Source organism: Mauremys reevesii, linkage group 7 (assembly GCF_016161935.1).
Source record: "Mauremys reevesii isolate NIE-2019 linkage group 7, ASM1616193v1, whole genome shotgun sequence".
Lineage (NCBI taxonomy): Eukaryota > Metazoa > Chordata > Testudines > Geoemydidae > Mauremys > Mauremys reevesii.
This window is the reverse complement of record NC_052629.1, coordinates 99127284-99142372: the sequence shown is the minus strand read 5'-3', so window position 1 is coordinate 99142372 and position 15089 is coordinate 99127284. Positions and strand designations below refer to the sequence as shown.

The 15089-nt window shown below is 42.0% G+C and overlaps 2 protein-coding genes across 6 annotated transcripts in view; one reads left to right on the top strand and one right to left on the bottom strand.

Moving 5' to 3' along the window:
• The window catches only part of CACNA2D3 (calcium voltage-gated channel auxiliary subunit alpha2delta 3), an 839197-nt gene extending 830240 nt beyond the window's left edge, over nucleotides 1-8957 (bottom strand). The window contains exons 1-2 of one of the 4 annotated variants that reach the window (XM_039480709.1): nucleotides 8823-8957; nucleotides 8340-8522 (exon numbers count right to left, since the gene is read on the bottom strand). The gene's annotated coding sequence lies outside the window, so the exon portion shown is untranslated. Of the gene's footprint in view, nucleotides 1-8339; nucleotides 8523-8760 lie in introns of all 4 variants that reach the window. The other 3 variants (XM_039480710.1, XM_039480711.1, XM_039480712.1) reach the window with 3 other exon arrangements.
• SELENOK (selenoprotein K) lies at nucleotides 161-14045 on the top strand. Of its 2 annotated transcripts, none has more exons than XM_039480717.1 (5): nucleotides 161-202; nucleotides 10228-10365; nucleotides 11965-12055; nucleotides 13040-13120; nucleotides 13952-14045. In XM_039480717.1, exons 2-5 carry the CDS (start codon nucleotides 10347-10349, stop codon nucleotides 14043-14045), a joined length of 285 nt encoding a protein of 94 aa, XP_039336651.1. In that variant the 5' UTR covers nucleotides 161-202; nucleotides 10228-10346. The 2 variants fall into 2 exon arrangements, with proteins under 2 accessions (XP_039336651.1, XP_039336652.1); XM_039480718.1 differs by having other exon boundaries at nucleotides 13952-14036.
• The last annotated feature ends 1044 nt before the right edge of the window (nucleotides 14046-15089 follow it).

Sequence of the window (15089 nt, the reverse complement as noted above, 5' to 3'; positions counted from 1 at the left end):
TATTCCTCATCGAGAAAACAGACTGAAAAATCCATAGGGTTGGGAGTCATGGGAATGACATCAGCTTGGTGACACAACACCTACTGGGAGTGCTCTGCCAATGGCATCTCCCCAGTGACTGCTTTCCTTTGTGAGGGAGGGTGGGAGCAGCTACACAAGGCAGAGAGATAGGGTGCTGGGGGAAACAGAAACAAGAGGTGCTGTAAGTATCAGAAACCACTTCCCATTCAAATTTCCTACCCCACCAAACTTTCTCATCACCTAGCCCAGCTATTGACAATCCTGACTACTAATTATATATACTTAATCAAAATTTGACATTGAATACTTTTTAAAATGAGTTGCCTACAGTTGTGAGCATCCTGTTGTCTCTTGTGTTGCAAATATTTTGTTTTCCTACTGTGGGTTTTCTGGTTTGTTGGAAGAGGATCTGATATTTACAAGAACAGTAAAATATTTCACTTCATAAATGTGCTTAAAGCATCTCTCACTGTTGCTCTCAGTGATTATTAATGCTTTTGTTTCTTTTTGGAATACGTGTTACAATGGGCTCATGTTTATATATAAAACTATGTCTGCAATGTTGTAGCCATGTTAGGCCCAGGTTATGAGAGAAACAAGGCAGGCGAGGTTATACCTTTTATTGGACTAACCTCCGTTAGTAGGAGAGACAAGCTTTGAGCTTACACAGAGGTCTTCTTCTGGTCTGGGACCAGGAAAGGTACTCAGGCCATCTCTACACTACAAGCTGAAGATAGTCAGCATACAGCCACTGCAGGTAGAATTTTACTTGTGCGCATGCATACTTGATTCCTTGTGTCAGCAGTGCGTGTACTCACCAGGAGTGCTTCTATCAATGCAGAGTGCAGTGCACCATGGATAGGTTTCCCACTGTGCAACTCACCATCAGCCAGCATGCTGTCTTTAGGAAAGTTTTGGCACTGCATGATGGGGCTGAAAAGGGTCACACTGGGTGACTGGGAGCATGGGGGTCAATTTCCCAGTTTGTAACAGTCTGTCCCATAATTTGGGCCGTTTCTCTTCCCCCCCCCAAAATCCTGCAAACCTGCACAGCCCTCCATGCTGTCCATCAATCTCTGACGGATCTGCACTATTTTCATGAGCATTGCATTCTGGAGTATTTGCAAAGCTACAAGAACCACTGAATGAGTAGGAGAACAGATTGCTGTGGAACATAACCAACTCAAGGCTGTTGGTGTCACTCTCAAAGCAGTTGCAGATGGAGTGTCACTTCTGGCCCTGAGAAACAAGCACTGAATGATGGGATCACATCGTAATACAAGTTTGGGATGATGAGCAGGTAGCTATAGAACTTTCTGATGCACAAGGCCACATTCCTCGATTGTGCATTGAGATCACCCTCGCCCTCCAACAAAAGGACACAGAAATGAGAGATGCACTGACAGTGGAGAAGAGAGTGGCAATCTCACTCTGGGAACTTGCAGTGCCAGATTCCTACCAATCAGTTGGGAATCAATTTGGAGTTGGGAGATCCACCAGAAGGGCCACTGTCATGCATGTGTGCAAGGCCATTAGTCGCTTCCTGCTACACCACACTTTGATTCCAGGCACTGTGCAGGACATAATGGACAGATTTGCAGCAATGAGGTTCCCGAATTGTGCTGGAGCAATAGTTACACCCAACACATCCCTGTTTTGGCCCCAGACCACATTGCCACTGAGTGCCTCAACAGATAGAGCTACTTTTCTATGGTTATGCAAGCATTGTGGAGCACCGGAGGACACTTCACAGATATCAGTGTGGGCTGTTCAGAGAAGTGCATGATGGTTACATCTTTAGGAACACAGGATTGATCAGAATGCTACAAGCTGGGACCTTCTTTCCCAACAAGCAGATTACCATTGGGAATGTTGAAATACCTATTGTGATCCTGGAGGACCCAGCCTACCCCTTGCTCAGGAAGCCATACACCTACCACCTTGATGGCACCAAGGAATGATTCAACTGTCTGCTCAGCAGCTGCAGAATGGTAGTTGAATGGGCTTTTGGTCATTAGAGTAAACAATGTCAGTGGCCTTTCAAAAGATTGGGATCTCAATGAGAAAAATATCCCCATGGTTGCAGCCATCTGCTGTGGTCTGCATAAAGTAAGTAAAGCAAAGAGGAAAGAGTTTCCACTGGGGTGGATGGCAGAGAGGGAGCAGCAGTCTGCTGAATTTGAACAGCCAGATACAAGGGCTATTAGAAGAACAGTGTGGAGCTATTCAGCTGACAGAGACTTTGAAAGACCATTTTAACAGTGAGCCAGAGTCGCATGTGTTGTTGGAGTGTGCTTTACCTGATCCAGCTCTCTTGTGGCTGGGTGGGAACGATGAAGCAATGGCTGTACATGTAGGAATTAGGGCTGTTCAGAGATTAACAAAATTAATCACAATTAATTGTAGTTTTAATCACATTGTTAAACAATTAAAATACCATTAAATAGTTTTGGAGTGTTCTGTTTTCGAATATAGGCTCAGGGATGGGGGCTCTGGGATTCAGCCGCACTTGGGGTGCAGGACTCGGGACTTCAGCTCTGCTTAGGATTTTGGGTTCGCACAGGGCACAGTGGACTGCAGAGGTAGGTAAGCCCAGGGCTGTCAAATCTGTCAGGTTCACCAAAATCTGCAGCATCTGTGTTTGCTGCTTGAGAAGCCCCATTACATCCTGGGGACTCTCTTTTCTACTTATTCATCCTCCAGGCTGGGTGCTCATTGTCCAATGGAGCACTGGTGTGCAGGATCACGTCATCCCAAGCCTTATTCTTTCTCCTCCTCATCTGGCTCAGGCGTTCCGGGGGGGGGGGGGGGGAAGAGGGGGAAAAGACCCTGAAGCCACAGTGACAGCAGCGGATGATAAAAACAGAGGTACCATTGTCAGCATAAGAAAGTGAAACTTAAGATGCTGACCTCACTCCCCTTACTTCCCTAAAGTTTTACGCTCTACATTCTTACTTCAGCTTGGGATAGCTTGTGCATGGTGCCAGTCACTGCACTAGCCATGGTGAATATGGCCTGCGAGGGGGTGGGGAAAATGAGGGAGGAATTGCTTGATTGCATGTGTAAGCAAGATCTGAATGAGCTCTTCCCTGACATCTAGTGATGAGCTGGGGGGGGAGATTTCAGGAACCAACTGTTTGCACAAACACCCATACACTGCCTAGGTGCACAGCAGATGGAGCTGCTTTGCCAAAGTGATCACATGTCTGGTGTTGGTTACAAATCACTAATATTGAGTGCAGGGGTAATGAAATGTAATCCTTATTGTATGAGTGAAGGGCAGCAGAATTGTACTTAGTCTGCCCTGATTGAGAGGGTATAATGCTGAACCAGCAAAGATTAAACAATCAGCAAGCTAGGCGACCTGCAAGCAACCCTTTAAGGACATATCAAAGGGTATTGCAATGGTAAACAGGGCCATTCCTTGTAGATAGTCTACTTAACATGGCTTTGATAACTATGATCTTTAACCTGTTTGTCTGTATCATTAGAGAATATAACTGATAAATACGTCTATGCTTATCTGCATCCTATTGGAAATCTAACGTGATCTAATTAGCTTGTAGATCATAAATCCTGTTCTTGTCTTATAATGCTTCATTACTGTATTCTATTGACTTGGAGATCAAAGAGGAACACAGTAGAACCTCAGTTTTGAACACCTCAGGGAAGAAGGTTGTTTGTAACTCTGAACAAAATATTACTGTTGTTCTTTCAAAGTTCACAACTGAACATTGACTTAATACAGCCTTGAAACTTTACTAGGCAGAAGGAAAATGCTACTGTAACCATCTTAATTTAAAAGAAACAAGCACAAACCATTTCCTTATCTTGTCAAACTTTTTTTTTAAAGTAGTTTACATTGAACACAGTACTGTACTTGGGTTTGTTTTTTTTTTGGTCTCTGCTGCTGCCTGATTGCATACTTCCGGTTCCAAATGAGGTGTGTGTCTGACTGGTCAGTTTATAACTCTGGTGTTCATACTGAGTTTCTACTGTATTATCATTTAGATGGGATTTGTGGTGTAATAATGTTGTCCTAATCTCATCTCAAAACTTGTAATTCCATATAGTAAACCACCTGTGAACTGTCTTGATAATTTGAATGACTAATTGCCTTATGTGAGTGAATGCAACTAGTTTACCTGTGTATGCATGGGAAATACAAGATTAGCTTCAAAGCAACAATCTTCACTGAATATTCTTCCATGGGCGAGGTCCTGCTGTGTCAAGAGACTTAGCTTGCTATAGAACTATAAAGGAAAGCCCCAGGCCTGATCCTGACATCTCAGGTCTACTTAAACTTTAACAGGAAAAGTCTAAATCATAAGACCGAGGTCTCCAGGTTCACTCTGGATCACCCTGGAATTCTGATGGAAGAACTCTACACCTGAACTATCTATTAGACCATAACCTTTTTAAATGATTCCAGAAAGACTTTCACAAATCAGCTTCCTCATCTCAGGTATGAAACTGACCTGATTGTGTTGGCATCCTTCCATCTGTGAGAGATGGTAGGAATTGCAGCCTATGATGTAGATGGTTTGCAATGTCTCATATGACTGACTAGTCCAATCTGAGATTTGCATGATCTTTGGCAGTTATTGCAAATGTATGCATCTTGGTTTGGGAGCTGCATGCTTCCTCTGGGCTCTTTTCAAGTGGTAGGAGCCAGCTTCTGTCATGGACTTTAATACCCTGATAGAGATGATGTCATCACTTGTTATGATCACTTGCCAAGATCTAAGGACTGTACACCTTTTACGTATATTGATCTCTCAACCTTTTGCAAACAATTTTCCTTTTATTATTAAAACCTTCACTTTTATTTACTAGCAGATTGGCAGCAGCGTGATTATTGGCTAAGATCTGAAACTCCTATTGACCCAGGGATCAGTGTCCAGTCACATATGGTGAATCAGGTTTTCAGTAACCCCTCGCTATATTAGATTTGGCTGTCTGGAAGGAAGTCAAGGGCTGGAATACTTAAAGGGGACTGTATTTGGCTTCTTGGTGACCACTGTGGTACAGAAGAGGTTTTGTTACTGGCTTAGTGAATCTAATTATAGATTAAACCACCACTTTTGGTGATTGTCTGCCCTATTCCATGCAGTCTGCCCTGAGTTTAGCATTCCTCAGTGTGGCCTATTCAGGCACCCAGTCACAGGGCATCACCCTAAAATGAACCTTGCTAAGCAAGGAGTAGGGATGCCAAATTCCAGTGGAGATGAGAGTGGATGGGGACAGGTGTTTCCTTGCAGTAGCATGGACTCTGCCTAAAGAGTCCTAGATGGCCTTTGACCTTCCCCTCTCCAGTATTTAAAAGACAGAGCTTATAAGACTCAATTGAGAGTCATTGAGTCTGTTCAGTGATTACTAGAGCTGACATCACTGAGATGATCTAGGAACAGTGGTAAAGTGAAAGAATGCAGAAGCTGTACTGGCAGTGAAGTTCCCTGCTCCCCAGTGAAGTCACTAAGAGCTGAAATCTCGAGACTTCTGAATTTCTAAGTGGTGAAACCTCAGAACATGGGATTGCAGATGAGGCAGTGAGCATCCAACAGTGGCAACAACTGACCACCAGCAGCAGAGAAAAGCAGCCAGTTGTAGAGGCATTGCTTGACACACACCTCTCTCTGGTGTAGGAGGTGAATGTGACAGTGCACCCCATATTCTTCATAGTGGTATGTGTAAGTTGTCAGGTGTCCATGGAAAAGTTATGATTTGCTGATTATCCTATTTATACACATGTATCATTTTTGTATCTGAAGTTATGAATATTGACTATGTATCTGTAGTCCAAACGTGCTTACTCTAGAAAACACCCTCAGGTAGCCTTTTAGGTATAACAATGAAAAAGCTAAACAATGCTGATGGCCCATCAAAAACAGTGGCCTATTCAAGAACTTAGCTTTCCTGTAAACATTTCAGCCAGTCTGTAAGTAACAGCTGCTATGACTCAGCAAGAGTATGGGATTAGACCACACTACTGAACTCCATTTTGGTACTGTATTTTTTGATAAACTGGGCTGGGAATGGAGTTTAGAGGAAAGGGTTCCTGCCATCTGATACAGCTGTATAACATGGGGTGTGACATCTCAGGCCTCATTCCCCACACAAGAGAACTCCTGGAAACACCTGAGTAACAAAGACTAAACTGAGGAAAGTGGTAGTCTCAGGCCAAAGGGATTTCTAGTCTGTGTATGGAAACTTGGTGGACTGCTTGTCTAATCAGCCAGGGTGAAAAACTGCTAATTCATATCCAATCTAGTACATTAAGCTTAATTTGCATTTTGTTTGTTTGCTAGGTAATCTGCTTTGATCTGTTTGCTATTACTTATAATCACTTTATCTTTAGTTAATAACTTTTTTGCTTTATTTAAACCAGCATGCCTTTGAGTGAAGTGTCTGGGGAAAAATCTCAGCTTGGTTAACACAGGCTTGTTGCATATCCTTCCCACATTGAGGGGAAGGTGAACCTAATTAATGAGCTTCCCTTGTACAGATCCCTGTGCAGTGTAATACAGTAAAGTTCTGGGTTTATACTCCAGCAAGGGTGCAAGGCAGGGAGCTGGGAAACTGGTCGTATGTCCTGGAGTGCCTTAGGTACAGCGCACAGGTAGCTCAGTTTGGGGGTGGCTTGCCACCTGCTGTTGTGTTGAGTGGAAACAGGGCCTGGAGAGGCTAAATCATCAGCAAAATAGTGTTGGCAGGGCCAGCCCAGCTGGGTGGTTACAGGGGCACAGCTATTTCCATGGCTCCCAGACTGCATGCTGGGGGAGAAAACCCATCACAGTGAACCCCTGCAAACAAACCTCTGAACTCTGCATCTTTGCTAACCACAGACAGCCAACTGTGAGTGAAGTGCAGCAGAGAGAGGGGAATGATGTGTTAAATGGACATTCAGACTCTCTCACTGCAAAGTGAGAAACTGAGGCAAAGGACACTGCCCAGTACACTGTGGGCTGGATTTGCTTATAGTTTCATGCTTTTGAGTGTGGTTGTGGTGTTTTCCCAAATTAATGGTTGGCTCTCTTTTATTGAAAGTTCTCTCTCTCAAATACAAGATGACTTAGTACTTGTAAATGGGAAAGTGTCTCTTAGAGAGGTGCCCATGAGTGGTGTTAGGTTGTCCCAGATTACTAGGTGGAGGCTCAAGCCAGGCATGTTTTGTACTGTTATGAGGAACCCCTAGATCTTGAACCCAGCCCTGATTGCTGCCAACTCCACCAGACAGAGAGGTTAAACATGATTCTAGTGGTATACGGCAATGGCATTGAATACTAGCACTGCTTTCCATAGGCAGTTGTGATTTCAGGTAATCTCACACCTGAGGGTAACAAAGGCAGAGAGAGCATAGTTGCTTTGTCTCTTCCACCAACAAAAGTTGATCCAATAGATGATATTACCTCACCCACCTTGTCACTCTATAAAACTGTCAGATACACTTGTGTAGTATGGGTGTACCATACTACACATCACAAGCATATGTGATATGTTATGCCCTGTATTACATACAATTTCATACCCTACTGCATGCCTCTGTCTTGGGTATGTGATTAAGTATTTTACTAAACATGGGCCTACCTCTTAGAAAATGAGGAGTCCTGGTGAGGTCAGTACTGAAGGTTAACATACTCATGCACAGTTATGCGCTGATTTTATTCCTGTTTAACAGGGTTTTTTTTTTGTTTTTTAAATCAGATGCATCCAAAATGCCTTTATGCTGAAACTATCTGTATAAAAGACAGCCAAATCTTCAAGAAGCTTTTGTTCTGTTTTCCTTAACACACCAGGAGTCAATTCACATTTATTCTATGCATTAATGAGATATTAAAAGATATAGCTATATCACTGTAATATAATTAAAAATGAAAGTATTTATAACTATTATCCAGTATAAAGTTATATTGCAAGTGTCTTTAAAGATTATAGTCTGTAATGTTTAAATATACATTACTATAATATTTTTTCAAGCTTGCAAGTGAAGCAGCATATGCTTAAGAGTTTGCAGGACAAGCTAATTGGTTAAAAAAAATTTTTAAATAAAGGGAAAACAAAGGTACATATTAATTGGAAAACCAAATGCATATTGCTTGCAGTTGGTATGTAGTAACATTTAAGGCATAGAGTTTCTTTGGTAGAAGTAACACTGGTTGCAGAACCAGCTTGTAAAGGTCTTTATCCACACACACACACACACGCACAAAACTCAAGTGCTTAACTTTACACAGTTACACATATGCACACACAAACCAAAGTTTTGCCACTGGGAGAAAATTCAAGTAAGATAAGTTTCTGTAATCAAGTCCACTCACCACTAGGTGCCCACTCATGTCCAGCCTGGTATAGCACTTATCTCACTACCCACGGTCACTCTTCTTCTTCCATTAACTTAGCCCACCAACAAAGTTACCTTCTTAAGTCCACACTTTCTGGGAATCACCACCACCAGAGTCACCCTCTTAAATCCACTCCTTCTGGGATCACAACTATCTAAACTGAAAGTCCCGAACAAAAGTCATTTGCCTGTCTCTGGGACTCTTCTTCAGCCAGTTGTCAATTCAGCCCACAAACCCCTTGCTAGGGGCAATAACCCTTAGGGAGAGCTTGTATGCCCTTTCCTTGGGGTTAGGAGCAGTTCCACCATTTACTCTGCATTCCAACCCAGGGCCCCATTCCAAATAGATAATTCTGTTCCTTTACCCAGACTGCAATTGTCCCTAGGCCACTTCCTACCTAGCCTCTGAAGTTTTCATCAAGGTCCCTGCTTAACCAGGATCTCTCCCAGGCTTCCCTACCTCCAGAGTTTTTCCTAGTGTCTTCTCTGTTTGGGTAAGGTCTTTTCCTGACCACGCTACCTAAAGAGTTTTTCTTTACTGTCTGAGCTTTCTGCTTGCTTCTCTCACTCTCCATCTCATTTCCTCAGCTGAGCTTTATCCCTACTTAGGCCTAGCTCTCATTCACACTACCACACCCACCTTCTACCCTTTGTGGGGAATACAGAGTGATTCCACCTGAGGGGAATCAGGCACAATCAGGTTGGCTTAGCCTCATGCTCTCCAGCTAGGGTGACCAGATGTCCCGATTTTATAGGGACAATCCCAATTTTGGGGGTCTTTTTCTTATATAGGCTCCTATTACCCCCCCCCCTCCATCCCAGTTTTTCACATTTGCTGTCTGGTCACCCTATCTCCAGCCCACAAGGCAAGCCACTCTGTTACAGTGCCCTTAGTGAACATTTGGGGAGTAAGATGTTCACACAAGTGGTGAAATGTGAAAAAGTACTAACCTGCTGAAGAGAGAAAAAATAAAGGTAAAGAAAAGCAGTCATCACTCCTGGATCAAGGGGATTGAAAAAGGTCATGACAACAGCCCAAAGAATTACATAGTATTGAAGTCATGTGATGACAAAGAATAAACTTATGCTATAGAAGAAAGAAAATATAAATTAAAAAAGTGTAAATTGCAAAATCATATAAAGATAAGTATTATAATAAAAACACTTTGAGATGTGATTGCTTAGCTGGCAGCATCAATTCTTACTATCCTATTCAAACCATAAATTAAATAACACAATGACATCCATATGCATTGTTAACCAAGGTAAATGATCATGTGCTAAGGACAATAAGAGTAATAAAAATACAGTTAAACTAAATACAAGTTAGGAGTGAAATTACATGTGGTCTGGAGCATCATTCAACAGCTGATCAGATTAATTTGTGAGCTGCTATGAGGCTATACACAGACAAGTTACGCCAGCGCACACAGACAAGGGATTCTTTTAAACACCAGAACACGTATGATAATTATGAACATGTTTAGCACGGTGTGTTTGTAAATTATTTCACTGATTCAAGGCTCCTTTGGCTGCTCAGTACATCCTTTCAGATGAAGAAGAGATGCCTTAGCTAAGTATTGGACCACCCTGTTCCTTTCACAGCTCTGGGGAGGGGACCCTCCACAGAGAAACACCAGCCACTGACCCCCCCAATCTGGGCAACCACTACAGAGTGCTCCCCCCTTTTGCAGAAACTTTTATTCCCTTCTGCCCCTCCCTAACCTGGGGTTTCCCTTTCTCATCCTCTAGCCTCTCCCCTTCCCCTCCTCTGCACGAGCCAATTGTTCCCACCTTGAGTAGCCTCCTCCTCTACCCCCGCCCCTTTAACCACCACCACCACCCCCCATTTTATTTTTGGTCAGGGCAAGAAAGGGCAGCGCCTTCTGCAAGCGTTACTGCGCATGCTCGGTAGCCGCCCAGGAACAAGCCCTGCCCGGAAGTAGCGAGTTGTGACACGACAGCGGTGCGCGGAGAGGCGACTATGGTTTACATTTCGAACGGTGAGAGTCGGGGGACGGGAGAGGTGAAGCGCTGGGAAGCCGCGATGGGGGGGCGGGGGCTTTGTCCCTGGTGCTGGGGGGCTCATCCTGGGCCAGGGCAGGGGGGAGCGCTCATGGAGAGGGACCCGCCCGCAGCGCCCCCGCCCCTTCTCCTCACCTCGGGGTCTGTACCATTTAATGTACATTGATGGGCTGTGAAATGTAGCCAGACCTCAACCTTTCCTCTCTGGTTAGAGAGAAATGTACTTGTGCTGCATGTCGATGGGACATGGTCTCTCTCTTCGTTACTGTGTCATTATTAAAGTGGACACATGTAATTATGAAGCAGAGGCCATAGGCAAGAACTTGCTTTATCTGACTCTCACAAACTTATCTGGTACTACTGCTCTGTATTTCCTATCCTGAGGTGTATTAATTTAGGAGGCATTCTTATCTCCCAAAATCTAGAGACAATAATAAGAAACATTCATCTTGCTAATGTCACATGGCAAAGTCACTAACAAGTATTAGAAACTTTACAACTTAGCCCTCAACCTTTCATTCCTAACTTGCTGTTAGCCTTCCTTCTGTAACGGTTAATATTTAGTAAACCTCTTTGTTAGACTTTATGAGCCTGTCATAGAATAGACTTGGTATTAGCCCCTGTGTTGTACATTTGTAGCCAGTTACTATTACCCTAGACTAGGGGTCGGCAACCTCTGGCACGCGGCTTGCCAGGGAAAGCAGCCTGGTGGGCTGGGCCAGTTCGTTTACCTGCCATGTTGCAGCTCCCACTGGCCATGGTTCACCGCTCCAGGCCAATGGGGGCGGCGGGAAGCCGCGGCCAGCGCATCCCTCAGCCCTCGCCGCTTCCTGCAGCCCCCATTGGCCTGGGACGGCAAACCGTGGCAAGTGGGAGCCACGATCCGCTGAACCTGCCAATGCGGCAGGTAAGCAAACCGGCCCGCCAGGGTGCTTACCCTGGTGAGCCACGTGCCAGAGGTAGCTAACCCCTGGTCTAGACTAAAGACTGGCCTGGACCAAAACTCCAGGGGTGAAATGCTGGCCCCATTGAAGTCAATAAGAGTTTTGCTATTTACTTCGATGGGCCAGATTTGCACATGATATCTAAACCCCACCAATCTTGAGGAAGGTAAGAGCTGGAACTAAATTGTGTAGCTCAGACTTATCTCAAACTCAGACCAGGAAAATAATAGAATCTTTGGTAAATGTATTTTGATAGTAGATAGTGGTTTTCGAAGTAAAAATATTGCTATATATGAAACAAAAAAACAGAGTTGTTCTTCATTGCTAATTTACCTTGTATGCAGTGCAATTTTGATGACGGTGTTTCACTTTCTATAAGTGAATCAGCTTGTGCAGTTTTATTTCTACAAAGGTGTAATGTAACTACAGGAAAAGAAACTTGCCAGTGACAATATTTGTACAATGTATTTTCTCCCTGACATTTGCTGATTCACTGTTTGTGATATTTGCTGATAATATTTTTTAAATATCATTGGTAGCTGATGAATATATTTTTCATTTAACATACAATACAATTGAATTCATATTGCTGAATGGCGTTTGAATGTATTTACTGTATCCTGTATGTTATAGGACAAGTGTTGGATAACCAGAGTCGGGCTCCTTGGAGTTTATCATTTATAACAGATTTCTTCTGGGGCATAGCAGATTTTGTGGTTTTATTGTAAGTATTCATGTAATCTTTAAGTATTGTCAAGTTACCAAATGTGGCAACTATTAATTTGCCATGCAGAAACAAACACACAAAAATACATATTTTGCAGAGCAATGTTGTAGTCCTACTCCTTTGTTGCACATGTCCACGGTAATTCCCTGAGCACACATTAAGTCTTTCTTCTGTTCCATTTCATGCAGTAGATTGGATGGCTTTAAAAAAATATTCTGTATGAATCTAAAAGCTGTGAGAAACTGATACTATCTTGTTACCGCTGGATTTTAATATATTATAGCTGCTATCAGCTAAATATTGATCATTTTAGTCATGATTACTTCTAATTCTCTAAATAGTTATTGGAGGGTATATATTTTGGTGGAATTGTTTTTCGTACTCAGTCAAATAAGCGTATCAACAAACCTTGGGGCAGCAATGCCTAAGTCAGTAGCTTCTAGCTGGCATAAAAATAACTGCAGAGTGGTAATCACGCTTTACTTCATGCATGCTTAAATCAAGTTTAGATTCTATCTCAACTCCAAGTAAATTAGAAGACTGAATTACACTTCTGCAGACTTCACTTATGCTTTTCACTGTTTAAATTCCAGGTTTGACTTTTATGCACATCTTGCAGTTAGAGAAGCTAGAATGTATGCAAGTAGATACAGAACATATTGTATAATGCTTAGTAATCAACTCAGGTTTATTTCAATCTTAAATCAATTTGGAATTATTTAAACTCTTTACTCAATTTTTGACCCAGTAACCAGTAGTTAGAAATAGAATTTCTGATCTCTTCTTATTCAGAAGTAACAAAAGTAACTTGAAAAATAGTATTATCCAAGTATCCTTTCTGGTGCTAATGTACAGTACTTCCATTATTGAACACCAGTTATTGCTTTTGCATCCAGTGTTTTGCTATATATTCCAGCATTGCTGGAAAACTGTTACTTTCTAGCATTAAACTTATATCACTCTTGTTTCCTTTATTTTTAGCTTCCAGAGCCTTGTTCATCCAGATTTGAGGAGGAGAGGCTGTATATCTTCCTCAAATTCAAGATATGATGATGGAAGAGGGTATTGCTTTTCTTCAACTTCATATGTTTAGATTAATTTTGTTTTTACATGTGAGGAAAATGTTTTAGCATAAACTGATTGGAGTTGTGCTGCTTTACTTGAATTAAGAACAAATTGAGAAGTCACACCAAGAAATTTAAGACATATATAACTTTCTATAATACAAGATCATCATTCTCTTTTATTTTATCTGTTGCATAGCCTAAAATGCAAGAATACAAATCCTAACTCATATTTAACAGCATTTTCCAAATGTATGTAATGGAAGGTATTTTACATTTTTCTTGGTTTTATTTGGCAGAAATCTTTCTCTTATAATATATTCATGGGTTAGATCTTTAACCTACACACAGACCTTTAACCTAACTTCCATGAGGAATGGAAGGCTTAGGTGCCCATAAATACTAAGATATATACCTTCCTATATATGCCTTTTTTGCAGACTATGGAGAGTCTGGACCTATAAGCAGTCTCTGTCACAGGATGGGAGTCAGGATCTCTTCATGGATGGTCCTAACCTCTAATGCATCCCCTGATATCTGCCAATTTGAGGGCAACTTTACTTCTGAAGGGATGGGTTAATTTGGAGCAGTCTTCACAAGGGAATTCTTGTGGAGATTTTCTTGTAAAAAACTTCCTCCTGCAGCTTTTCACATGGAAGGGGTCAATTTGGCTCTTTGTTTTTAGCAGTCAGACACTTGCAGTACAAAAAAGGGGCAAGCTGTTGTAATGGGAACTTAGGAACGGTATATTTGCACCAGATGGAGACCATTGTCATAGCTGCATAGTGATGGACAATATTAACTGTTATTTTCCCCACTCTCTAATTAGGCCTCCAGGAAATCCTCGCCGTAGAATGGGTCGAATAAATCACGGTGGAGGTCCCAGTCCACCGCCCATGGCTGGAGGAGGATGAGGAAGGTAACTTACAGTTTTATATCACACTTAGAACTTACTTCAAATGCAATGGAAGTCTTAATAAGAACTAAACGTACAGGTAGAATTCATAATGATAGAAGAATAATGAGTAATTTTACCCTGCTCTTGCAAAAGTTATTAAAAATAAATGAAAGAAAAGTCAAGAGAATCAGAAAACTACATGATAGCACAAAAAGAAGTTTATAGACTTCTTGCTATAGTTCTGGTTCAGAAATGGTGAACTTCCACAAGAATCCCTTAAACAGTTTTTTGATATATCTTTTTCTAGGCAATGAGAGAGAGAGAGAGAAATAATATAATTAGATTTGCTCGGGTGTGATTGGAAATGTAAATAGAGCTGTCATAACTTATAAAGGGAAGGACAATTCTATAAAATCCCTCCTGGCCAGAGGCACCAAAATCCTTTTACCTGTAAAGGGTTAAGAAGCTCAGGTAACCTGGCTGACACCTGACCCAAAGGACCAATAAGGGGACAAGATACTTTTAATATCTGGCTGATTCCCCAACTTATGTTTTAGTGACAACCATACAACGCAATTCTCATAACTTCATATGCATTAGTGATATAAATGTATGGACAGAAAAATGACTTTCGTCAGATCATAACCTTTCCCTTGATACCTCACCCGGACTGCTTTATATGCAAGATCACAATTCTATATAAATGAGGAATATGGGAGTTACAGGGCACTCCCCCAAGGTACAGAATATCACACACTGTACTTAGCCTTTAGATCTATGAATTGCTATTTCCTTTGTTTAAAATGGCTGCTTTATGTAGTATAAATGCAAAATAGTAGAGCAAACAAAAACTTATTTTACCATTCATTTGTAGGTAAATGCCTGCTTCTTAGGGCAGGCAACTGGACTTACACATTTGCAAGACTGAAGGGAAGAAGCATTAGATGATGGACCAAACGAGTTTGAATGTTGTGAATGTGTATGTCTAATGGAAACTGCTCTGCAATTAAGCAGATAATGAAGTTGTGCTGGGAATTCCTTCTTCCAGGATCCAGTGTAACTGAAGTGC

What these genes read in the sequence shown, in the direction of transcription:
- SELENOK (XM_039480718.1), top strand. An exon ending in GCAGATTTTGTGGTTTTATT is followed by an intron (nt 12,056 to 13,039) that starts GTAAGTATTCAT and finishes CTTTATTTTTAG; the next exon opens with CTTCCAGAGCCTTGTTCATC. An exon ending in AGATATGATGATGGAAGAGG is followed by an intron (nt 13,121 to 13,951) that starts GTATTGCTTTTC and finishes CTCTCTAATTAG; the next exon opens with GCCTCCAGGAAATCCTCGCC.